Here is a 25,568-nt window from a genome sequence, read left to right as displayed (position 1 = left end):
GATGCCATGGTCACACGTGCACATTTTCAGTAGAATCATCAAAAAGCAGATATTGCTTTTGATGGAAAGTAGCCCAGTAGTCCACTTTGCCTGCATGCATGCAAGCAATCTAATGTAGCGACTTGCACAGGGGTGTGGGTAAGTAGTTGAATCATCCAGTGTGCAGTGTACAGTGGTGTTGTCTATTTGGAAGGTGGGGGGCTAAACATGTCCATGGCCTTAATGGTGGTCACCGGCTGTATTGGATTGTTCACAAATCCCCCCCCCCCCCCCTTTCCTGCACCACGCTGTCAGCACACACACTGCCCAAAGCAACCACAGGGCTCAGGGTAAAATAAGTCTGAAATGGGAAAGCAGTACACGCTCGAAAAGTAGACTATGCACGAAGACGAGAGAGGAAAGAGTTCATCACCGGCCAAACATCTCACCGCGGTCTAAACGCAACTAACTTAGGTAACAAAAAGGAAGAGGATATAGTCGTAAGCCATGGAAGCAGTGACCTATCAGAGCATTCCGCGTAACCGGCTCACAAAGGTGTGCCATCTAATGTACGGTAGTTCCTCGAACAGCTTCTACGCTGGAGGAAGAAAAGCACCTCTAAACTATGTGGGCAGTCATACATGCAGATGAGAACAACAATGAGTCAGCGGCTAACGGCAGCTACAGCATCTAATATATTGGTAGAGATATCAGCGAACGCACTGCGCAGGCCATCTGCGCAGGTCAGCCTGGCCCATCTACGCGCGGCCGACAAGAAAACTCATGAACACTTTCATTTTTTTGCAAAATAAATCGTGCGAAGAAGATGCACGGAATGGCTGAAAACTAGGCTGAGGAATAGTAGTATCCAGAGACTCTCAAACAAATTCATGGTCCATCGCTTCTGACAATGGCAGCGAAGACATCAGGGAGCTGATTGCAGCAACTCTCTACCAAGCGCGATGCTGGTTACTCACCAGGGCAGGGCGCTTCCATCGCGCAAGAAATGGCCGCGAGCGAGAAATGGAAGTTCGATTTTGGAACGATCCAACCAGGGAAATTCCTTGAAAATTGGCCTGAACACCTCTCATACTGGTGTTTCACGATGTGCAAACTTTCAGAGAAATCGACCGGGGAGAACGTGGTGAGTACGTGGGTCCTCGAGTATCGCGTATGATTTGAATGGTCGCGGGGACAGAAGAACAGTAATTTTACGACTCCCAGAGGTGCAATCAGACCGCGGCCATGTTTTCTCTGTCGGCCGCGATCACGTTCAAAAAATCGATGACGCAATGCATGCGCAGAGGCCTGCGCAGTGCGTTCGCTGACATCCCTAATATTGGGAACCACTGACAGTGACACAAGGTTTCGGAGAGACTTTCTAGAAAGAACCAAAGCATCTCGTCATATCGTGTAAACACAGCTTCTAACAGCCAAACACAGCTGGCAGGTGCTGTAGCCTAGGATTATCACCCTCGTTATTATGATTATGCAATGTGTACTACAAGTAACTTGTAATCATCCAAACCACAGAATACAATATAACTAGCACTGGTGGCATGTGACCTGCAGGTACTGCACGTTCCTATTAGTACAGCGTACAGTGCTAATACTGGAAGCAATAAGCCACAAGAGGAAGTACAGTCACGCAATTCCACAACACCCCATCACAAGGTGACATGAGGGGATTAATCAGCATAGCGAGTAGGAACACGAATGTTACCTCGATCACGCAGGCCATACCTTGGTTCACCAGCCGCAATAGAGTCCGACCAATCAATTTCACCAACACTGTCGTCCTCTTCCTGGTCATGTTCCACTGGCACGTCGTTTTGCTCACGACACATGACATCAGGTTTCAGGAGGGCTAGGTTGACGGTCTTCATCAGCTGGTGGTTCGACATCCTCCGAATCCTGATAGTTGTCGGCGCTACAACTGCTGCGACTTCCCAGCCACTTTCGAAAGGTGCCAGGCACTTCTGGTGACGACTAGGCTGTCGTAGCATCACGCGGTCACCAACAATGACGTCGCTGAGCCAGCTGGCTACAGAATTTGAATCTGTCTTGAGGAGGACACGCTTACACTTCCAGTGCTCCGCGAGCGATAAACCACGGATTGCCGCCTCGAGCTCCACGACATTGATGTGCCGCTTGCCGGTCAAGGGTCTAAGCCACGACCGGTCTTCAACCGCTGCACCACCAATCTGCACCACCGCTGCGAGACCCACATCAGACGCATCCGTCCAGACAACACCTTCAGACGACTTGCTCTGCCACAAGCCATGCGCCGGGTCACCATCACCAGAGACCTTCGCCTGCAGCTCTCCGCAGAACTTGGCAGGGCAGGATCAGAGATCAGCTGGTCCCACGTTGGGCACACGAGGTTAGCGAGACGCTTCAAGTAGCTGCAGTACGGGCGCAGCCACCCTGCCACTGGCACGTGCCCGGTCAGACGGCCGCACCAACTAAAGAGTAGACGCTTCGTCAGCTGCGGCGGCAAACTGAGGTCAAGTCCTTCTCTCCGGTGCCACACGACGTGTCCTTCCTTGTTCTGGCTTAGCTGTAGGCCAAGAACCCTAGACGACGCCATAGGCTCCACCGGCTTTGTCGGCAGCCCATACTCAGCAAGCTGCTTGGCCACGGCGTCCGCGTCACTAGTGGGCGTCACCACGTCATCGACGTAGTTGTCGACTGCTGAGAAGTGTCGCACTGTCCACTGCACCACGATGTCCATGACTTTGGGAGCAACGTTCATGCCGAATCACATCCGAGTCATGGCATATCGCTCTCCCTTCCAGACGACAACTTGATACTTGAGCAGCTCGGGTGCCACATGGATTTGCAGATAAGCCTTCCTGATGTCCAGGACACTGAAATCGCTGGCATCACCGATGGCTCGCCACTTCCGCAGGGTATCCTCGCGCACAGGGGCATCATAGCCAGGCTGTGACAAAAGGAGCTTGTTCAATTCTCTGTAGTCCCAAGCATGGCCGGACGGATTGGAGGACTTATGTTCCTGTACCTGCGCTAGCAGTGGCAGAACACAGGCTGGCTCACCGTGGACGGAGCGGAGCGGTCATACGGTATCGCCCACCCTCTATTGATCCACACGTCAATCTCCGTCCGAAACAGCTGCTCCTGGTCCTCCGTTAGACTCCGGCGGGAGAACTCGCCGACACCGCATCCGACTGGCTGTGATGGAGGGGTCCCGGCCTTCCAGGTCCACCTCTGGCTGTGATGGAAGTGTCCCGGCCTTCCAGGTCCACCGCTGGCTGTGATGGAGGTGTCCCGGCCTTCCAGGTCCACCTCTGGCTGTGATGGAGGTGTCCCGGCCTTCCAGGTCCACCTCTGGCTGTGATGGAGGTGTCCCGGCCTTCCAGGTCCACCTCTGGCTGTGATGGAGGTGTCCCGGCCTTCCAGGTCCAGCCCATGATCCACCTCTGGCTGTTGCTGTCCCATCGGACGGCGCAGTCGTCAACACGACGTCTTGGCCACTACGCTCCACACGCACATGAGGGTACGGGTGACTATCAGCGTTGGACGATACTGCACACACGTCTGGGCTCTTGGCAGCCAGGGTCCCGAACACCACGTTCGACAAGCATCCATCCTCATCATACTGCAGATGCAGGCCGCCACTACTTGTGATGACATCGTTACCGATGAGGACGTCAGAGTCCACTACACTCAAGCTCTCCACCACATAAGCGCTCACCTCGATTGGGGGCAGCGTGACTGGACCGTCCGTTCGTTCCAGCGTCACCGTCAGCGTACCAAGCACCTCCACCAGACTTCCATCCAGTGCGATCATAGGTGGCATTGGAGTAGAGGACATGGATGTGTAGTGATCCCTGGCGAAGGGCTTCGCCACCAACGTACGGGCCGATCCAGTGTCCACTACAGCTCTGGCACGCACTCCATCCTCACTGTCAGAGCTCCGGACATCGACATACACTCGAGGTAGTTGTCCTGCCCTGGCAACGGTGCACAGGCAATGGCCACCCCCTGATGCCGCACTCTCCTTGTCTGGACCCGTCGCAGCAGCAGCAGCCACCCGTCTCGTCTCCATCCACTTCTTCCGCTGCTGGCAGTCCATCTTCGTGTGACCTTCCTTGTCACAGAAATAGCACACCAAAGGCTTTCTGGGACTACCTGCCCGTTTTCGCTGGATCTGCTTGTCGCCAGCTCCTCCGCCGTCATTGCTACGTCGGGGGCAATTTCTACGAATGTGTCCGACCTCTCCGCACTTGAAGCAGCTCAGTGACCGCTTGCTCTCCGCATCATGCCTAGCACCACTGTCCACAGCTAAAGCTACTGACACAGGTGCTCTCTGGCTGTCATCATCCGAGAGCTCTTGAGGGCACGGACGGTCGCACAACAGCCGCTTATGGTGAGGTCCTTGCCAGCCATGCTGAGTCGAAGCTGCCGACTAAAATCTGCTGACAAGCCGTTCAGCAACTGCTGAATTATCACGGAGTCCTTATCGTCGGCCACCTCGTGTCCTGAGAGGGTGGACAGCCTCTTCAAGTCAGCGACAAACGCATCAACAGACTCATCACCTTTCAACCGGCGCGCCACAAACGCCTGGTACGCCTTGGTCTCCGTCATGTTGAAGGACGTCTTCATCAGCGCCGTCACTTCGTCCTGCTTCTTCTTGTCAGCAGCCGCCAACCCTTGGTACACAAGGAAGGCATCGCCGTCGAGAAACAAAGGAAAGTTTTTCATTCTCTTCGTTTCGTCATCCCATCCTTGGATCTCCGCCATGACCAGGTATTTGGCCCAGAACTGGTCCCCAGCTCTCCGTGGCCTTCCCGCGAAACGGCCTCAAAAAATTGTCCACTTTCATGCTTGCCATCCTGTGCTCTACATTTTCTGACAAACAATTCCTCACACTCCTAGTACCACAAACAACCTCCGCTAGTCGAGCTCCCGGGTTTCGGCACCACGCTGTTGACTAATTTCCCCCCATTTCCTGCACCACACTGTCAGCACACACTGCCCAAAGCAACCACAGGTCTGAGGGTGAAATAAGTCTGAAATGGGAAAGCAGTATACGCTCGAAAAGTAGACAATGCACGAAGACGAGAGAGGAAAGAGTTCATCACTGGCCAAACATCTCACCGCGGTCTAAACGCAACTAACTTAGGTAACAAAAAGGAAGAGGATATAGTCGTAAGCCATGGAAGCAGTGACCTATCAGAGCATTCCGCGTAACCGGCTCACAAAGGTGTGCCATCTAATGTACGGTAGTTCCTGGAACAGCTTCTACGCTGGAGGAAGAAAAGCACCTCTAAACTATGTGGGCAGTCATACATGCAAATGAGAACAACAATGAGTCAGCGGCTAGCGGCAGCTACAGCATCTAATATATTGGGAACCGCTGACAGTGACACAAGGTTTCGGAGAGACCTTCTAGAAAGAACCAAAGCATCTCGTCATAACGTGTAAACACAGCTTCTAACAGCCAAACACAGCTGGCAGGCACTGTAGCCTAGGATTATCACCCTCATTATTATGATTATGCAATGTGTGCTACAGAAGTAACTTGTAATCATCCAAACCACAGAATGCAATAAAACTAGCACTGATGGCATGTGACCTGCAGGTACTGCACGTTCCTATTAGTACAGCGTACAGTGCTAATACTGGAAGCAATAAGCCACAAGAGGAAGTACAGTCACGCAATTCCACAACAGGATTTTCTGTGTGCGACATTTGGAGCTGATAGTTTGCCTTTTGATGACTTCTGAACAACAGGAGAGTAGCTGTGGATAACACTGTTTTATGAATTACCGTAGAATTTGCGTGTAGTTGTGCAGCACGTCGGTGGACCAGGGTTGGTGTAGTTCACTCCCAAATGAAGTCATGGAGAATCTAAGCCATCGCATGTCTTATGCGTAGCCGGCTTCCATTGATTCCGCTGGTGCTTTCGTGCAAATTATGTTATTCGACCCTGTACAGCTACCCTGTTTCTGGAATTCTGGAAGCGGCAAACAGCAGTGCTCTCCTTTCGCTGGAACACGATGGACTTTGAAGCTGAGGAGGTATGTGGCACACACTAGTATTTGGCATTGCGCACTGCAGAGCTTATCGTGCATGTACACACACACACACACACACACACACACACACACACACACACACACACACACACACACACACACACACACACACACACACACACACACACACACACACTCTCTCTCTCTCTCTCTCTCCTTCTCTCCCTCTCTCCCTTTCAGTCTCATTTTTCTCTGTGTGTGTGTACGTGTGTGTACGTGTGTGTGTACCTATGTGTGTGTATGTATGTATGTGTTCCTTGGCTTCTTTAGGAACCTATCCGGGCAAAGTACGCCCTGAAGGCGACTGAGCGGCGGAAAAACCCCATCACGGACTCCGTGGAGCCATACATGCCCGAGGCAAAGCGCTGGCCACGTTACCTTACTGGATTCTCAATTCTTCTGGCTATGGTGAGAGAATGCCTGCGTGTCCAGTGCTGACCTAACTGCTGCTGCTGCGTGGACCTAGCGTTGTCAACACAGACCCGTATGCCCTTGAATCCAACGCAGCTAGGATATTCTTGAGAGAGATATTCATCAGTTAGCACTAAATCATGTGCAGGAATGCCAATACTTACATACAGTGCCATGCCGGTGAGAAAAATGGCGAATTCTGCCAGGCTAACTAGGAGGCCTACCCCTTTGACATACATGCAATCCAGGAAGACTGCAGATTTCAAGTCCTAAGGGAGCATCTCTTAAGTTCGCATTTTGTTTCTAAACGTAACGCATTTCGAAACGGGGGTAGGGGGGTAGCGCCCATTTCGGATAGAAAAATGACAGTTCGCACATTTTCTGGATGTGTGCAATACAGTGCTGTGCTTGTGCTAGACCGCTTCAGACAGCAGGGTACGGGTGTGTTTTAGGTGTAGATCTAACCCTTGCACTACGCATGCAGGCTACTCAGGCTGCGTTTACACGACAACGCTGGGGGCGAAAACGCAACGAAATCCTTTCGGATCCATTGTTCATTTACACGGTACGCGGAGCAAAACGTAAAAGTTGTACACCAAAACGGAAGAAAACCAAAACGCTGGCCAAGGTGGAAGAATTTGAAAACGGAAATGTTCTGCCGGATAAATGTGGGTGTGTAAACAGTCGAAACGGTGTGCTGGCCTCGTTTTCCGTCACGTTTGTTTCGTTTTCGGCCGTTTACACGGATCCGACAATCCAAAAAAATTGTTTTTACAATTTTCGTCATGTGACGTGTGTTGTCGTGTGCCTGTTTTCAACCATTAGTCCATTACTTGAGTGTGATTGGTGCTTCCACGACAACACTTGGCACATGACGAACTTTGGCGGATCCTTTGCTCTCGTGTAGACGCTTGAAAACGATACAAACGGAGACCACCTCGGATCGGCTTTGATCGTGTAAACGTACGAAAACGAAAAAAGAAATGCGGGACTGAAAACGGAAAACTGGCCGTGCGTTGTCGTGTAAACGCAGCCTCAGAGGTGTCAAATGTCACACCAGCCTGATCAAACCGTGTACCTGCCACCTGGCCAGCTTTGACAGTACAGTCGTTGTGGAGTAACTCTGTTTATGTGTGTGTACATGTCATTGATTGAACTAAGACTGTAACTAATACTTACTTGTACTCAGTAGATGTGGTAGTACTACTGTATGTCATTCACTTCGACACTAGCGTCCATGTCCATGTACATGAACATTGTACATGATTGTGCATACCATGGCATGTACAGTACAGTAGATCTACACTGAAAATGTGCTATAAGATTTTCAAATAGTGGGGGGAGGTAGGGGGGTAAAGTCTATTCGAAATGCGTTACGTTTACAAAAAAAGTGCGAACTTAGGAGATGCTCCCTAAGGCCATGGAAAAACCACCCTAGGCTAACGGTGTGCGCTTCCATTCTGCGAAGGAGAATCGTCCTTCAATGTACATGTACTAGTTTTGTGTCACCACTAGGGGTGAAACGATTAGTTCGAATATTTGAGTATTCGTTCGAAAATTTCAAACGAGCGAGTATTCGAAATTTTGCACTCGATCGTTTTTTTTTTTTTTTTTTTTTTTTTTTTTTTTTTTGGTATTGGCATTGTATTTTCAAAAAACTTTTGTTGTACCGCTGGTCCACTGGTATGCATGCGTTATGCATGGATTTAAGTCAGTATTTTAAGACTTGGACGATGCGATCACCACGGCAAGTAACGTTCTGAGATATGAAAGTACTGATGAAAATCGTTACTTTACACTCTGTACAAGACGTTGGCGAATTTTGTTCTATGTTCACAGATAATTTCTTCCGAATTGGTCGAGAACTCGGAAATCTAGTGCTTTTGAATTTTGATAAAATACTCGAAATAATCGGATACTCGATCGAATATTATGAATGAGTGATCGATTGGTCAAAATAGATACTCGTTTCACCCCTAGTCACCACGCATCATCTATTCCGCTACTTTGCCTCGCATCTCTTTGGTACTATAGTTGTGACAGTCCGAGTCTCTGAGACCGTCTCAGTGGGCTACCTGGGTTCATATTCATGAAGTGAAAGGTCATTTACCAGTCCATATCGGTAAACCCGGCTATCTGCAGTTGGATATTGGAAGCTGGAGGCTACACGGACACTATTGGAAGTTGGAAGTTGGTGTGTGTAGATGTGTGTATGTGAAAGGTCGGCTTAGAAGCAAGTTGGCAATTCGGAAGACTGCAGATTTCAAGTCATAAGGCCATGTAAAACTACTCTAGCCTAGTTTTAATTAACTGATCATCTTTGCCCCCTTGTCTGATCCGGTGTTGCTTCAGGTTGGCATGATAGGTATCAGTATTATAGCTGTCATGGTGTATCGCACATTCAGCACAAAGCTGCTTGGTGCGGGCCTTGGTGCCACCGTGGCTAGCGTCTCGTCATCTGTTATCCAAGTCGTCATCATCATCATACTCAGCAAGGTTGGTGATGTCATGTGCCTTTTTGGTAGCTCTGTTTGATTGTGTGTGTGTATATCACAACGATAATTGTATAGCAACCAGTTCTTTCTGTTGGATTACTATTTGAATGGCCTCTTTGGATTTTTTTTCAGCCGTGCTGCAACCCACAGTTAATTGGGAACTCGTGGCCTGGCACGAGGAAAACATGGATGCAGTGAATGGGATTTTCGGTCTTTGACCACATGCTGGTGAGCTGATCTACTCACCTCCCACCGCTTTAGGAGCTGCATCTGCGCCTTGATCCTTGAAGGGTGGTGGCGTTCCTACGGATGCGGAAAACTCGGCCTCTATATAGATGAACCGAGTCTCACGCGAACCGTGATCTTTTTTGCCAAATCTGAACCACATTTACAATGGTGCAATAGAGCACCTGCAGAGTGGAGTGAGCTTCATTGTGCATGCTTGTCTGTGCCTATACAACAAAGAGTGTTTGAGTTGACATTCATCATGGTTTTCCAATGATCATTTGATCATGTATGTGTGTACATGTTTGTGTGTGTGCTTGCGTGCTTACATGCATATGCGTGCGCAAACACGCGTGTGTATGCTTGTGGATGTGTGTATGCTTGTGGATGTGTGCTACCGGTGTCTGCGTGCATGTGGGATTTATTGACAGATTTATGAGAAACTGGCAGTCATACTGACCGAATGGGGTATGTACTGAAGTCTTTCAGCAGCCTTGGTGTTCCATAGTTTCTGGGAAGAGTGCTTCTCGTCTATTTCAAATATTCAGCTGATGAGAAGCGTACACTTATTTTGGAACTTTGAGGGGGGGGGGGGGGCAGATAAAAGCACACTTTACACTGTATTTGCAATTATGTTGCTGCCCGTATATTTCATTGCATCGCTGGCCTTCAGCAAAGGTCCCTGGTTAAAGTCCTGTTCGTGACAGTCAATGTTTCTACAGACCCCCCCCCCCCCCCCTCTCCTTTTTCAGTACCCTCCTCTAACTTATGAATAGCCCGTACATAATTACATGGTAACATCTGACACTGAAGAGTTTTGGAGCAGATAAGTTTTTGCCAGAGTAGCAACATTTACCGTCTGGCAAGCATTCACAGACAAGTTCTCTTTAACCGCTATAAACGACCACCCGGCATGTTGTACTGTTGCCATGTAATGTTTTCAGAGAACCACCGTACTGAATCGTCATACCAGGACAACCTGACGCTGAAGCGGTTCCTGTTTGAGTTTGCCAACTACTACTCCTCTCTGTTCTACATTGCGTTCTTCAAGGGCCGGTAGGTACAACGCGCATTCGGCTTACTCCTCTCTCTTCTTTATTGAGTACTGAGGCTTCTGGCACAGGAAGGGGCTCTTAAGTACAGTCAGACCTCGCATAACCGCACACATCCATTTTTCCACAAAAAATATCCGGATAGGCGAGGGAACCGGATAATCGAACACACACATACTGTATGTATGCATGGCATATGCTGTAAATCGGTAACCAACGATTATCTTCCGGATTGCGAGGCGTCATCCGGATAAAAGAGGACCGGGTAAGCGAGGTCTGTCTGTACAATGAAACCTGTCTACGCCATACTTCAGTATAAGGGCTGTATTCTACTTGTGCACTACCGAGTCAAAGAGGTGCTGTAACTCATAGATTAGAAATGCATGGAAACCTGCAGGATCGTCGGAGACTTTTGTTTCTTACCACTTAGCTGGTTGTTACATGTTGCCAAGATTTAAGCATGACATCAGACTTTGGCGGCCGCTGGTTGCTCCCTAGCTAGGATGGTAGCTCTGAGTCCGTTTTAAGTGTCATAGGATGTTGGTAGGAGAAGAGCGACCTCCTGTATGGGGAGCAACCAACTTTCCCTCTGTTGAAAATGGTTTTGCGACGAAACGTCATGCCAGCGCTGCTGCTGGTATTGTCACTGTCAGCCCCTGGCCCCCACTGCTGTTGGCATCATCTATCCTCGAGACAATAACTGTGGATGCACTGCCATCTGTGTTGTGTCCCTGTTGGTCCTGAACAGCTGGTTAGGAGAGCCTGGTCACTGGGCACTGAATGTGTTCAAGTTCCATCCTGAGCAGGTGAGTGGCTGAAGTGGGTGACATGTGTTTTATCTTCGGTGCCATGTGGCTGCTGCTCTGCGGTCGTTTTTAGTCATCCACGCTTGCATCCCAGTCATGTCGTTGCTGCAGTTTGTCCAGGATTTGTCACTGTCATGTTACTGTAGTTATAATTTGTGAAGACGGCCGGCCAAATTCCTCACGCATTCACCTCTCTGCTGGATGGCCCTAACACATTGGGGACGTATAGAACTCTTTTTTTTCTTTTTTTCCAAATACCTTTACTGCTCTTGGTAGTCGACAGACAGGCCTGACATATGTCACTACATGATGCATGTCAAAGCCCAGGGTTGCTTCCGGCAGCCTTGTATGGAGTGCCAATTGCTGGTCATGACTTGGTTGGTTCATTAAGGGAACTTGACATATGCAGTGTTGATCATGTCGCAATACTAGCGTTCGCTGCTGGTTAGCACACTGATGTTGTCCAAATACATTCGTGTTAAATTGACTATGTCTCAACATTTGCCTGTGGGCACCATTCCGAAATAGGCTCCCAAACATTTCCAGTGGTGAGAATAAGAAGTTCAGGTTGGTGCATTGGGACCATCATCATAGATGGCTGCCAATACGATAGGCAGCGTGAAGCAAGATGCGTCTGCTGAGGATGTTTGGGCAAAGCTTGGTGAGGCAAAACCACACCAACTCTTTGGCGACGTTGGTTACCCGCCATATCATACACAAACTGTATGGAAGACTATGGTACGGCCAGACCAATCAAAATTGCTTCTGCCGGTCCTGTGATTTTACACTGGCCGCAAAGCACCGCGACAGTCATGTATGCCGGGAACGTTCTCGACTTGTTTTGGCATGGACCGTGACTGTGTCACGGTTGTGTAAGATATCTGCTCCTGTATGCTCTTTCCCAGTGCTCTGCTGCGGGCTGCATGCAAGAACTGGCCCAGCAGCTTGCTATCATCATGGTGGGAAAACAGATGATTAACAATGTACTGGAGTTCATACTACCGTGAGTAAAACAATTAAAAAATTCCAGAGTATCCTACTTCCTCCGTTAAGCAAAACTTCGTTGCGTTTTTACAGTTCAGTCCGAATCATTCTATGGCTACGAACACGCTTTGCAAAGTGGAAAACAAGGCAGCATATGAAAGATATTTATTTACAGGTGTCACACAGCTCGTTTCGAAGCAGTCCAGCTTCACTCTTCGTCTGAATCTGATGACGACTCACTCCCTCATGACATCGAGTCTGCATCCTCGCTGACTTTCGCCTCCAGGACTGCCAGCTTTTGTTCCGCAGCCTTTACAAGTTTTCAAGACGCGATTCGATCGTGGAGATCGCCAAGTTCTTCCCTCGAACTGTGAGCTTGACGACCTCCACGGTGGCGCTGGTAGTTGTGGCCACTCTCCGGAACGCCATGGAAGGAGCCATACAGCCCCAAAGAAACGCTCCCCATCTTCGCAGCGGTGTAGTCGTGCCAGCACGTTTCCACACCCTGCAGAAGCTCCTTTCTGGTTTCCTTCGCCACGAGTGACACGTCTGTCTACAGGCTGTGGAAGAACGCCAAGTGGTCGACGTTGAGATCAGGATTTTGTGCCGACTGAACGACAACCTGAATGTCCGAACACTTTTGATTTCCCCTGTGCTGCAAACACAAGTGCATTGATTTTGGCTGTGTGCGGATGCACACCATCGACTAGTGCTAGTACAGCAGTGCCTGAGCGCTGGCCGTCTCGTGGACACTTCTTCGAGCCACACAGTCTTTCAAACTGTTTCTAATTTTCGCACTTTGGTGTCAAGCGCGCGCGCCTAGGGTTGTGTTCTGGTGACATCCTGGCGAGAAACGGTTCTGCTTCGCCGATTTTGTCAAAGGACTCCACGCTTTTCGGAGGTTCAAAGGCCTGTCAGAACAATGGACGACAACTCGGCTGCCCTATGTTGGGGATAGATCACTGACATGTATGTCTAATGCCGACAGAAATATCATGACAAGAACACTAAAAACGCAACGAAGTTTTGCTTAGCGGAGGGAGTAATTTCTTACTACTATTACCGTGTATGCATGTGTGTGTGTGTAGGTGCGCACGTGCGTGTGTGTATGCGTGCGTATGTGTGTATGTGTGTATGTGTCACGGTGATGCATATGAAGTGAATTATTTTATGATGCTTCCGGGGTCCACACTCAATGGCTGCACAATATATCTATTCAAGGGCATGTACAATGAGAGATGCCAGTGGTTTTCTGTGGTCTGTGTTATCCCCCCCCCCCCCCCCCCACCCCCTCTCAGGTGCGTGCCCCGTATGGGTTCCTGGGTGCCCGGAACCCCCCCCTTTTTTCGCTCAAAATGCAGGATTTTGCTTCATTTTTTGAAAAAATCCCGGGGAGACCCCCGACCCCCCCCCCTTGAAGGGCATCGGCGCACACGCCTGCCTCTCCCTTTCTCTCTCTCTCTCTCTCTCTCTCTCTCTCTCTCTCTCTCTCTCTCTCTCTCTCTCTCTCTCTCTCTCTCTCTCTCTCTCTCTCTCCCCCCAGGCTATTGAAGAAATCTGTCTGTCTCTCTCTGCCTGTCTCTCCTTGTCTCTCTCTCTCTCTCTCTCTCTCTCTCCCTCAGGCTTTTGAAGAACTTCATGGCGAAGCGCAAAGCACGCAAGGAAGCAGAGCAACAAGCTGCCGAAGCAGGCATCGACGTTGCAGGTTTGATACCACGAGCTGAGAAGGAAGTGATACAGTGGGAAGAAGACTTCACACTGGAAGAGGACGAAGGATTGTTTGGCGAGTACCTGGAAATGGGTGAGCTTCACTTTGAGAACACGCAATGGACGTTTTTTTGGTTTTGTAATAGCTAGTGAAGCAGTGAGTGTGAGTTGACTGGACTCACGAAAGTGGTCAATATTCTGAAATTTGAAAATATATATACCAGTCTCATCAGTCATTCAGCCTGACAGGCGCAGTGAGTGGATTTTTAAGAGACGAATATGATTGAATAATCAGAGAGGCCCAGCTTCAAGTCCTGCTTGGAAACGGGTGGGTTTTTCGAATCGTGCTGTGACTCATCGGCTGTACGCCGGCGAACCCATAACATGTGTCCCCTGTGATGCTGACGACTTTGTACTAGCTATGCTTCACTTGACTAGCTAGTGTGCTTTACTGCAGGGAGTAGTAAACACACCCACTACTAGTAGTAAGTTTAGTACTCCCTGCTTTGCACCGAGTCAATGCTTTCTTGCTTCTCGCTCCCTGATCATGCAGTGTTGCAGTTTGGCTTCATCACCATCTTCGTAGCTGCGTTCCCGCTGGCGCCGCTGTTTGCCCTGCTGAACAACTGGATTGAGATCAGACTGGACGCACACAACTATGTCAGTGCCATGAGGCGACCTGTACCGCAGGTTGCGCAAGACATTGGTGAGTTCTATCCGGGTGTTATTTGAGGGTTTTTTTCTACATGTGCCCATAGCCTCCAATCTCCAATCTCTGTTCTCTGTTCAGTCTTGTTTTCAGTTAGTTTACTGTTGTATCCTGGTGATGAGCCAGGTCCGAAAACATTTGGTGAACCTCTATTAAATAACGGCGATGAACAATATTGAATGCGCACTCGTATCACAAGCATAGCAACCGAAGTAGTTTCATGTCCAGAACGTTTTCTTGTCACAGTCATCTCCACGCCACCTTGTATTAAAAGTGACGTTTGCAGCGAAGAGACCGTGATCGGGTGTGTGAATTGAGGAAACCGTAGGCTCCAATCTTGTTTGGAATTAAGGAGCAAAAGGGTGGCCTTGTTCCAACTCCGTCACTGACCTGTCTCAACCGTTCTCCTCCGTATCTTCGTACCTTTGTCTACATCATTCTTTCGGTTCTACACCCACACTATAGCATTACTATTAGCGTGATAGCAAGAGTATGCAGAGCTGGATCATCAGGCGTTGCACACTCTGGTGGTTATGTACTCTTGGTATTAGCAAGAGTATATAACCCTCCAAGAGTGTGCAACTCCTGATACCCTTTCTATGGGGTACGCCGACGGCGAAAACTCACATCGCGTGGTGCAGTGTCGCAGTTGTACGTTTCCAACCTGTTTTTAGCGAGCAGCGGAGTAATAAAAAAAGCACTCTCGGACAGAAACTCACTGCGGGGATGCAAATCCCCAGCATGATCATGGCAGATATTCGGATTGTGCGCACGCTATCCGTCGTTTGTACATAGCACGAATGTATCTGAGACACGTGATGTGATTTTTCGCCGTCGGAGACCCCATATGCAGAGTTGCACACTCTTGGTAATAGTCATGACTGTTCTGCGCTTCCACTGCTGTAGGAGTGTGGTATACCATCCTTGACATGATCGTCAAAATCTCCATCATCTGCAGTGTAAGTGCTATATCCCGCCCCTGATGCGGGGAAAATTGCATGGATGGCGACTCGCGAGGGTTGTGCAGCATCATTGTATGGCACTCAAGCCGTAGTACATGTAGTTACGAGACACATTCTGTTGTTGTTGTTGTTGTTGTTGTTGTTGTTGTTGTTGTTGTTGTTGTTGTTGTTGTTGTTGTTGTTGTTGTTGTTGTTGCTGTTGTTGCTGTTGTTGTTGTTGTTGTTGTTGTTGTTGTTGTTGTTGTTTTTGCTGCTGCTGCTGCTGCTGCTGCTGCTGTTGTTGTTGTTGTTGTTGTTGTTGTTGTTGTTGTTGTTGTTGTTGTTGTTGTTGTTGTTGTTGTTGTTGTTGTTGTTGTTGTTGTTGTTGTTGTTGTTGTTGTTGTTGTTGTTGTTGTTTTTGTTGCTGCTGCTGCTGTTGCAGTTGCTGTTGCTGTTGCTGTTGCTGTTGCCGCATCGTATGTCTTACCTCCTCGCTAATGCCGATTAAAATTTTGTTTCCCCTGATCACTGCAGGCCTTCATCATCGGCTTCACGTCCAGTTTCATTGACCGTGTCTTTTACAAGTTCAACTTCAAACAGGATCTAGTTGGAATCACCGACTTCACCAACTCTCTGATTAGCGGTAGCGTGAACGGATCAGGACTTGGCTATGATTGTTGGTACGGTACTTTGATCTCGTTGCATAACAATGATACCGACTTTTTAAAACTAGGTTCCTACACCGTCACATGTGTTCTAGTAGGCGCAGGGATCCCTTCATGCACTCTCACTACTGCACACAAGAAACTCGATTTCGGATATTCTGGGGACAGTTTGCACTACGCCTGTAGCTGGGTCGTGAGCATTTTTATTGAAATTCTTCATTTCGGTTTGCCCCCTCCAGGAATACTTCCTTCCTGCTAGCTCCAGGCATCGTGCAGCGTTCCTGTCCGAAGTCGGATGCTAGAATTTCGGCGGCAATACTGTATGCAAATTGAGCAGAGCTCGTATAATGTAATCTCCCATTGGGTGCTGTTGGAGCAACTTTGAGCGGCTGTTACCCGTGACAGACAAATGCATATGCCACATAAGAAGGGATTTCAGAAGACAGTTTTACCGCCGTGTTGTGTATTGCTTGATGACGGGAGCTAGCCCATCATGGTGCAAATGCCGGCAAAAAGGCACAGAGATCCACATAGCGATGGCAGCCGAAGCAGTGGAGGCGGGACAAGAGCAGCTGAACCGACCGAGGGTCTCGGTGTCATCACTGCTCATGCGCGCCAAACAGCAAAATACGAAAATAGAAAAATAGCAGCGGTACTACAGAGCAAATAAGAAATGAAGGTGGCAGCACAGTCACGCAATGTGTAGAATAAGGAGAGTTGAGATACAGGCACACAATACTGTCACATTGACAGCATACGTCCAGCAGCAGGCTGTCAGGTTTCAGGTGTAATGATTACCGGTATGTAGAATTAAAAGTGATCAGCTGACACCACAGATTGTACAGGACCATCGCTTCATGCGGTCCCGCCTCTGGCAAAAGCTGCTTTTCATCATCACATCAGATGTTTTCCTGTGCACTACTACCCGCTTTATTATCATTTCCTTTACTGGCCTTTTAGACTTTATTCTTCTTTTAGTTGATATCATGACTGATTGTAATTAAAGGGGAAGTTAAGGCAAAAATTAAAATTTCACCAGTTGTAGTCTTCGGGGTGCTGAGTCGAATGGTCTTGGTCCGAGAAAGCTGAGACGCTCCCTTCCTACTTGAATCCCAATCGAACTCGCGCACTTCCACCGAAACTGGGTGACTGCGCCCTACTGGATGGGGATTTGTATGCAAAATGTCACTGAAAGCGCCATTTCGTTCTTATAAAAGCACGGATGACCGCGATTGGCCCATATGTTGTAGTCTTTTGGACGCTGAGTCGACTGGTTTTGGTCCGAAAAGGCTGCGATGCAGCGTTCCTCCTTTATTCCCAATCGAACATGGTTGAAGAAGCGGTCACGTGCTCCTGGGTGCCCAAATCACCTGGTCACCACGCCAGCATGCTAGCAGGCGACAACTTTCACACCAAGGTTCAACTCGAGTTCAACTCGAGTGACAGGACTGCACCCAAAAAAGGTCAAACAGGCTAGTAAGTTGTACCCTGCAGGCACGGTGACCAGGTGACTGGTGTACGCAGGAGCACGTGACCACTTGTTCGACCATGTTCGATTGGGAATAAAGGAGGAACGCTGCATCGCAGCCTTTTCGGACCAAAACCAGTCGACTCAGCGTCCAAAAGACTACGGGCCAATCGCGGTCAAGCGTGCTTTTATAAGAACGAAATGGCGCTTTTAGTGACATTTTGCATACAAATCCCCATCTAGTAGGGCGCAGTCATCCAGTTTCGGTGGAAGTGCGCGAGTTCGATTGGGATTCAAGTAGGAAGGGAGCGTCTCAGCTTCCTCGGACCAAGACCATTCGACTCAGCACCCAGAAGACTACAACTGGTGAAATTTTGATTTTTGCCTTAACTTCCCCTTTAAGCAAATTTGCCTGGTTGTTCTTCGACTCTAAAACAAACAAACAAACAAACAACAACAACAACAACAACAACAACAACAACAACAACAACAACAACAACAACAACAACAACAACAACAACAACAACAACAACAACAGCTATCGTGAGAATAAAGATTTGAAACAGCTTTCCCTTTGTATACACTGCATAACGTTACTCTAGTGCCTATTAGGTGTTTAATATCTAAATTTAGATGCCTGGTTTTTTTTCTACCGAAATCACCGAAATTACAGTTACACTGAAAACATATATGTTTAACAGTAGTAATGAACCTAAATTTCCCGTGATGGACGTTGTTATACCCGAGGTCATTATTCAAGAGGTTGACAGTAACTGAATACGCAGTTCACCCCTACAACATAATTATAAACAAAGGAGATTATGCTCACAGCAGTAAATTGCTGATTGTGCCATGTCCATAACGTGTCCTTCCTGCAAAACTACTCCTTCGTTCTGTGCAGGTACGTGGGCCACCATGATTACTATGGAAACCGCACAATTGATTACTGGCATCTGGTGGCGATACGAGTAGCATTTGTCATCGTGTTTGAGGTGAGACAGCACAGTGTATGCCCACGCACCGTCACAACGCCGGGCTGTTCTGAGCCAGAGAGCCCAGCTTCACACTGCATTACCACTGGGCGCTTCTAACTTCTAAGTGAAATTACTTTTCTTGCGTTGTAAAAACTACGAAGCAAGAACATTGCAGGCATCTACTTGTCATACTCCCAACTATACAATGAAGGTGAATACGTTACAGGTGACAAGGCTTGGTTAGCCGGCGGTGGCCGCTTATACTTGCAGTTAGACGGCGGTCATATGCATGTATTGACCTTTGATAAAATACCCACACTCATTAGTGACCATACCATCAACAGTATCAAATTCAAATAAATTTGCTTTCACTCAATAAATACCACTGCACTTTTCCATGTAGCACTGCACTTTTCCCTAAAAAAAAAAGACTCACGACTGCTATCCAGAGAACACGAGAAATCCAACGACTATTTATTTTTTTTCTCGGGGGACCTCGGTTTTTATACTGGTATGTAATTGCAATAAATCCTTCGGCTCTACATTTATTATATACATAATTCACACTGAGCCGTGCGCTTGAGCCTGGGTTTACAAAAAAAACACTCTTTTCTCGTTTTACCCTGCCCTTCATTTTCTTCAGCACGTCGCATTCATCGTGGCAAACGCCCTGGATCTTCTCGTGCCGGATATACCCAAGAGCCTGGATGAGAAGATCAAGAGAGAGGCGTACATGGCTCAACGCGAACTGGAGGAGATACTGGCAAGCGAAAAGCAGGACGACAGCAGCGAGGAGGAGGATTTGTTCAGGACAATATAGCCACGCCACTGCCATGGGCGCCAGGATTTGGAGTTTCCGAGTCCGGCCGCCGCCGCGGCAGGAAATAGCCAGGACTCCGGGCTTTAAAAAAATTCCGTTCGACTTCTCTAAGTTTGTTACTATTTTCAAGTATTTTGCCAATTTTCTTACTATGTATTCTGTTCAAGCCATGCCCGTTGTGTTCAGTTTCTCATGCTAGTGTTCAACAGACAATACTGTAGTACTAGTACGCTGCAATTCAGACACTGCCTTGGGGTCAGCACCCAGACTGCCTGCATGACACTGCCTTGGGGTCAGCACCCAGACTGCCTGCATGCTGCAGTTGAATAGTGCTACTTCGAAGTAGTCGGTTGCTTAGCAACCTGGTAGAGACTGTTTTAATTGGTGCCTGTGTAGTTTCCGTACTGCGTGTTATTTTATGTTTCGGTGAGTCGGTTGGCTATGACGGAGACTGTCAACGAATGGGTGGGTGGGGAGACATTAGTCTGCAATCCTTCAATTTCTCATTCTCTGGGGAATTACTCCTCTGGCATACCCGTAACGGCTTGCACTGTTTTGTTGCAAATCAAGAGCAGCTCAGCGCAGCTTTGCTGACTTCAGTGCATGCCCCTTGCTGAGCACAATGTACCAGCATTTCGGACAGAAACAGAGGATAATCACAGTGCTGTCCCCTGTTGAATACCAGCATTTGGGCACACAGAGAAGGATGATTACAATGACGCTTGGTATATACATTGTATGTCCCAGCAACCACTGGACCAGGAATTGGCCAGGTTGCACAACTGCCTGAAGACAACTGATTTAATTTGATCGTTACTTTGCCATACGGTATCACCCGTAATGATCGATACTCTTAATTTCAGAATTTTTTGGGGCTCAATATTTCGGTATTAGGGCAAAAGGCCAGGTTAGGTGAACAGAAATTTTAGGTACATACAGAGAAGCAGTTCCCTATTGGATTGTGTGTTGGTGTTTGTTCGGTGTATTGAAATTTAAGTATGAAACAGACGCACCGAAAGTACCTAAAATAAAAAGTGCACCGAAAATCTGTGAAATTACAGTATTTGAAGTGAAGTACACGGACAAAAATACACACACACACACACACTTTCACATACATATCGCCGAAGCGATGATAGCGAACACACTATGTTTAAACATAGGAACTTGTGCTGGGATGACCCCATGCGGCCTGTGCTAGGCACGTGCTGCAAGTGGCTTGTCCACCTGATCACAGACACACGCACGCACGCACACACATGCACACACACACATGCACACGCACACACACACACACACACTACTACTACTACTATGTACAGCTACCCTATCGGGCCACGCCGCTCCCAGAAGCGGGAGACAACGACAAGAAGAGAGAAGAGAAGAGAGAGAAATCGCAGTCAACAGAATTGGGCATGGTGTTGCAACACACACACACACACACACACACGCGCGCACACACACACATGCACACACACACACACACTAGTAGTTCATGCTGTAGGATAAAGTAAAGGGACCACAGCAATAGTATCAATCCTAGTAGCTGTAGTCCTCGAACTTCTTCTTTGCTCTTCTCAATTCCTCATTCATCATCAACAAGTCCCTGACTCTTGCAGATTTCTTGACGTCGTTCCTAATCACGTAGTTTAAGTCTTCTACACGAACGGTGCCCCGTTTCCCAACTGACACTGACTTCTGCGTTACATCTCCGATAAAGTCCACCACAAGGTCCTCGATTAGCTCAACGGTTTCCACGTAAGGACTGCTATCATCTCCAAAGCCATACATCATAGCACGTAATTCTTTGCTGAACATTCTCTTTTTCTTCGGGGGTCCAGACGCTCCTCCGCTGTCTCCAGTGGACGAAGATGCGGCAGCACCAGAGGGAGCAGTATTGGAATTAGATGAGTCTTCTGCCATTGTCAAGCTTATCGGTACGGATACATCCACAATCAATGATTATTAGCTCGAGGTTGTTCTGAAAGAAGCAATCAGGAAAATGATGACAGTATTTTTCAAATCTGAAAAGTCACAAAATGCAAGCATTTTTTCGCTTTTTGACGCAAGGCGGGAGAAAATGATTTTGTTGAACTTGCAGGCCAGAATGTTTTGAAGTCCAGTCGAGCCTTCATCACTGTTCATGGTCTTTTTGGTCGAGCTGAAGTGAATAATTGCAGGAAATGGAATCAGGCATTGCACACTGAATCCTATAGTACATGTACCTTGTCAAAGAACTATGCCTGTGTTTTCTGACCCATCGCTCTTGACGGCAGTCAGGCTGAAGGAAGAGCTGACGAAGCACGGTGTCGATTTCAAGCCAAACAGGCCGAAGAAGTATTATGTGGACTTATACTCAAGAAACGTTCGAGATGTGGACGAATCTCAATCCAAATTGGATTTCTCTTCTGAAGAGGAGGTACGAAACTACAACGTTGCCTTTACTTCGTGCGTGACGGATGCACCATTTACTGCCATTCTCTAAATTTCTCTCTGGGTCTACACTCTTTGAATGGCAGTTGTGTATCGTCATAAAACCGTTTCCTGGTCAAGACAATAGACTCAATACAGTCATGTACAGTGTAAAATACAAGTGGATGATCATGACGAATTTCACATGTTTCTCTCTTGCTATGTGCACATCCATGCCACAGGTGGAAGTTCCGGTAGCGAGGAAGCCAGTCGCTGTTGTCCGTTCCCAAACCCGCTCGTCCATTGGCTCATCCCGCTCTTCCATCGGCCCATCGCGCTCTTCCATCGGCCCATCCCGCTCGACATCGAGACTGTCGGTGGTGCCGGACGACATAACGGGCCTCAGCGACGCCGACCTCCGCCAGGAGTTGTTAGAGTATAACTTTGAAGTTGGTCCAATATCCGAGACAACTAGACCGGTGTGTCAGCGGAAATTAGCCGAATTCCGAAGTAAGGGCAGCGCGAAGACACGTCAGTCAGGCGGCAGTCGTACTCTGTTCAGTGATGAAGAGCTAGATGATATGAGTGGTGGCCTTGGGGACGAAGGGCTAGATGAAGATGAACCAGATATGGATGATGATGCGGAGACTGACGTCGATTACGGTCCAGTGCTGACAAAGCGTACCTGGCCTCGTGTTTCAGATGCAAAGCACACTGTGCCAACCGTAGCACAGGCGGGTTCTACACCGCCGCGCAGCACACAGCGCGCTGGTATTCGGTCTCGCATGCAGGACCAAACGAGCGCCAGCGGCTGGCCCGTGCGCGCTCGCACAGCACCTTCGACTGCGAGCCGTTCACCAACTCGCGATGATGGCAGGCAAGCAGCGGTGGCGGCGGCAGCAACACAGGGTCAGGTTGATGTTACAGACTACGACACTGTAGACCGCAGAAGCCTCCTCCGGCGAAAGTCTGCTGTGAGTGGGCAAAGTCAGCAGCAACAGCAAGGCGGTATCAGCTTTGCTCGCTTCCTGGAGCTACTTGCTGTTGGCCTGTTGGGATTCTTCATCGTCGTCATCCTCATGTTTGTAGAAGGACCCCACCAAAATCTAATTCCGGCCATTCCAAAGTTTCCTTCCCAACCAGATTCAGGCCCGCCATGAGTCATATGCATTGCGAATCTGTAAGGAGACTCGACGAGATCTTTGAATTCGACTTCTTCCTGCAATGTTTCTGTCTTTAGTTTGTTGTGTGGGATTATGACACACATCAAGCTAACTATCTATGCCTCCAAGGAGCTCTCACTTCCTGTGTTCGACTCGCTCGCTGCCATGTGTCTTTTTTTCTCTCTGCTTCTATTCTTTTATAACAGATCAACTGCCTGAGATTATAGATATGAATAGGTCATGACAAGTCATGTTGTCAATGTATGCACGGTAGAAAAAGAATCCCACTCCCCTGTTTTATTTTACTTGTTTAGTGAACTATTTTCTTCATAAAAACATTGCTGTTTATCTCTGCCACATGCTTGTATGCAGTGCTCGTACTAGTAGATGCCCGCTTGTTTACTTTTGAACCTCCGCTACGCTGTGCAAGTTTGCATGCCTTTATGTTTCGCAAGTGCTTGTCCTGGTACTCGCATCGACTTGTAAATTTGTGTCGTTGTCGTGTTGTCTATTGATCTTCTGTTGTATGTTCACATTTTGTACTTTGAAGTAATTGAAGTATCCGCATGTATATTCTTGTTGTATGTCCAAGGTGTCTAGGCACAGTGTTGCTAGATAGCAATCTGACCATTACTCTTACTCTGTGTACACTCTATTAGTGCAGCGTATGCCTGAGAGAGAGAGAGAGAGAGAGAGAGAGAGAGAGAGAGAGAGAGAGAGAGAGAGAGAGAGAGAGAGAGAGAGAGAGAGAGAGAGAGACAGAGAGGGAGGGAGAGAGAGACCTCTGTTGCAACTGTAGAGTTGCACATCGTTTAGTGCACATTTGCAACTTAGAACTCCCTCATGAATGCCGTCTCTGCCTACGGCTCAATACTGTACAAGCCAAAGCACGCTGCCAATTTAAGACAGGTGTCTGCCGGTGCTGTCACCCATGGTCAATTACTGTGCTGTGTGTGGTTTCACACGAGTGCATGTTTTTCATTACCCTGATGGATGCCAACGTCTTTGGCATGCTGTGAACCAGCGAGTTGTGAAATGCTTGTTTACTACTCCCTGCCGTGTATATGTGCTATGCATTTTTAGAACAGGTCTGCATCAGGAAGTGAGAGTACGGAAGCAGCCTGTGTCACCATGGTCATAATCACGCCTTCCAGGCCTAGCTTGATGTAGCCATCTACTGTCTGGAATGTTTCTTCTTCTGCACACCACACAGAACACGGCAAACAGAGAAGGGAAAAGAGGAAAAAGGTACTGGTAAGCGGGGACACATGTACATACATGCACAGGGCGTTGTGCAGCCCTATAAGTGTAGACCTGCGAACACTGGGCTGCGAAATGATGCAAGGCGCAAACTTGAGTGAGGGGACTGGATTTCATTGAGCAGCACCGTAGTTGTGTGTGGATGCGTGTGTACGTGTACATATGTACGGACTGGGGGAAATGAGCATGTACAACCAAGGAGTCTTGACGCTTCCCAAGCGGTGTGCATTTTGGCTGCACTTTGTGATTGCAATTGAACCAATATTGCAATCACAAAGTGCGGCCAAAATGCACACTGCTTGGGAGTGTAAAAAAAGTTACGAATCCCTTGATTCTTTCCCAGGCAGTTTGACAGCTTTGTGCTGAGAATGTTGAGGTGGTCAATTACTTCATTTTCAATACGTCATTTATACTAACTATTTTATTATTCGTGAAGTTGATTGTTCCAACTAGGTTCTAAGTTGGTATTTTATTATTGATCCTAATGGAATTACAAATTGTACAGTGTTGCGTATCCAGTGCAGTTGGCTGCGATACTTACTCATGTAATGGTGGGGAGGTCACCGGGTCACGTCAGTCTTGTACTTATAGGGCTGAGGCTGTCACCCAGTCGAATCCCACATGATCCACATCCACTCGTACATGATTGTACTCACTATCGGTCAAGTGTCACTGATTATGTCAGACACCCTGATAGTGATAAGCTGATCTCATCGTTGTTCGCAAATAAAACCGTTGGTAAAAAGAATGATCTCAGTTGGTTCCATGACCCAGGTCAGCCAGGTGGGTTTTGTTTCCAGTCTGACCGATCATGCATGGACTTGACCCAGTGGATAAAGACTACAAGTTAGTGGTCTCAACTAATCGAGGAAGAGGAAAGATTCAAACAGCAAAATAATACAGTATTCGCCAAGAGATAAGCTTCCTTTTTATAAAGTAGCATACCCTGCTTGAAATACCATACCAGTTTTACTACTCCAGCTCCACGATTGAAAATACATTCGTGGACCTACTTTTTTTTACAAAAGTAATATTGTAGAGACAAGGTCGTTGCCAAGGCAGAATAAGCGTGGCGACGCCATTCGTAGGGTATGATTCGGGGGCGCAAGATCACATAAACACACAGACTGGAAAGGCTTTGTAGATCTACTCGCATTGTTGTAGCTGTACACGGCTGTTAGCTGCACTTGGATCGCGGCAACTTAGTTTTCTGCACGTGAACCATGAAAAATCAATGCATGCTCATGCATATCATGCATAACCAGTCAGCTGGCCTGCTCGCCCACGCATTTGACAGGTAACAATTCCATCAAATTTGAGATATCGCTTCGTTCTAAGTCTCAAAACAGTTCTAAAGTCACCAAACCACGCTGGTAATCGATGGCTATTCAATGTTAACATCTTCAGGAAGACTTCAGCCGTTTCCCGAGAGTTT

At 48.0% G+C, this 25,568-nt stretch overlaps 3 protein-coding genes across 3 annotated transcripts in view; 2 read left to right on the top strand and 1 right to left on the bottom strand.

The window, feature by feature from the left end:
- The window catches only part of LOC135817467 (anoctamin-7-like), a 34,303-nt gene extending 14,575 nt beyond the window's left edge, over positions 1-19,728 (top strand). Inside the window, exons 13-25 of the mRNA XM_065330660.1 lie at positions 5,941-6,023; positions 6,312-6,449; positions 8,805-8,948; positions 9,604-9,640; positions 10,117-10,228; positions 10,973-11,030; positions 11,936-12,033; positions 13,637-13,815; positions 14,275-14,427; positions 15,337-15,389; positions 15,906-16,051; positions 18,406-18,496; positions 19,122-19,728. Coding sequence (XP_065186732.1) covers positions 5,941-6,023; positions 6,312-6,449; positions 8,805-8,948; positions 9,604-9,640; positions 10,117-10,228; positions 10,973-11,030; positions 11,936-12,033; positions 13,637-13,815; positions 14,275-14,427; positions 15,337-15,389; positions 15,906-16,051; positions 18,406-18,496; positions 19,122-19,298 — 1,469 coding nt within the window. The 3' untranslated portion in view covers positions 19,299-19,728. The remainder of the gene's footprint in view (positions 1-5,940; positions 6,024-6,311; positions 6,450-8,804; positions 8,949-9,603; positions 9,641-10,116; positions 10,229-10,972; positions 11,031-11,935; positions 12,034-13,636; positions 13,816-14,274; positions 14,428-15,336; positions 15,390-15,905; positions 16,052-18,405; positions 18,497-19,121) is intronic.
- A 1,109-nt stretch (positions 19,729-20,837) lies between these two features.
- LOC135816776 (transcription initiation factor TFIID subunit 13-like) lies at positions 20,838-21,221 on the bottom strand. The gene has a single exon (XM_065329877.1). It carries the CDS (start codon positions 21,219-21,221, stop codon positions 20,838-20,840), a length of 384 nt encoding a protein of 127 aa, XP_065185949.1.
- Positions 21,222-21,418: 197 nt separating this feature from the next.
- LOC135817468 (uncharacterized) lies at positions 21,419-23,512 on the top strand. The gene is made up of 2 exons (XM_065330661.1): positions 21,419-21,717; positions 21,953-23,512. Exons 1-2 carry the CDS (start codon positions 21,538-21,540, stop codon positions 22,868-22,870), a joined length of 1,098 nt encoding a protein of 365 aa, XP_065186733.1. The 5' UTR covers positions 21,419-21,537; the 3' UTR covers positions 22,871-23,512.
- The last annotated feature ends 2,056 nt before the right edge of the window (positions 23,513-25,568 follow it).

This window comes from Sycon ciliatum, chromosome 5 (assembly GCF_964019385.1).
Source record: "Sycon ciliatum chromosome 5, ocSycCili1.1, whole genome shotgun sequence".
In the NCBI taxonomy this organism is placed as follows: domain Eukaryota; kingdom Metazoa; phylum Porifera; class Calcarea; order Leucosolenida; family Sycettidae; genus Sycon; species Sycon ciliatum.
This window is presented reverse-complemented; position numbering and strand designations above follow the sequence as displayed.

Bases quoted from the DNA above. Each gene is read 5' to 3' on its own strand.
- LOC135816776 (XM_065329877.1), bottom strand. From the start codon at position 21,221: ATGGCAGAAGACTCATCTAATTCCAATACTGCTCCCTCTGGTGCTGCC.
- LOC135817468 (XM_065330661.1), top strand. From the start codon at position 21,538: ATGCCTGTGTTTTCTGACCCATCGCTCTTGACGGCAGTCAGGCTGAAG. The intron at 21,718-21,952 runs GTACGAAACTAC...TCCATGCCACAG, and splicing joins ATTTCTCTTCTGAAGAGGAG to GTGGAAGTTCCGGTAGCGAG.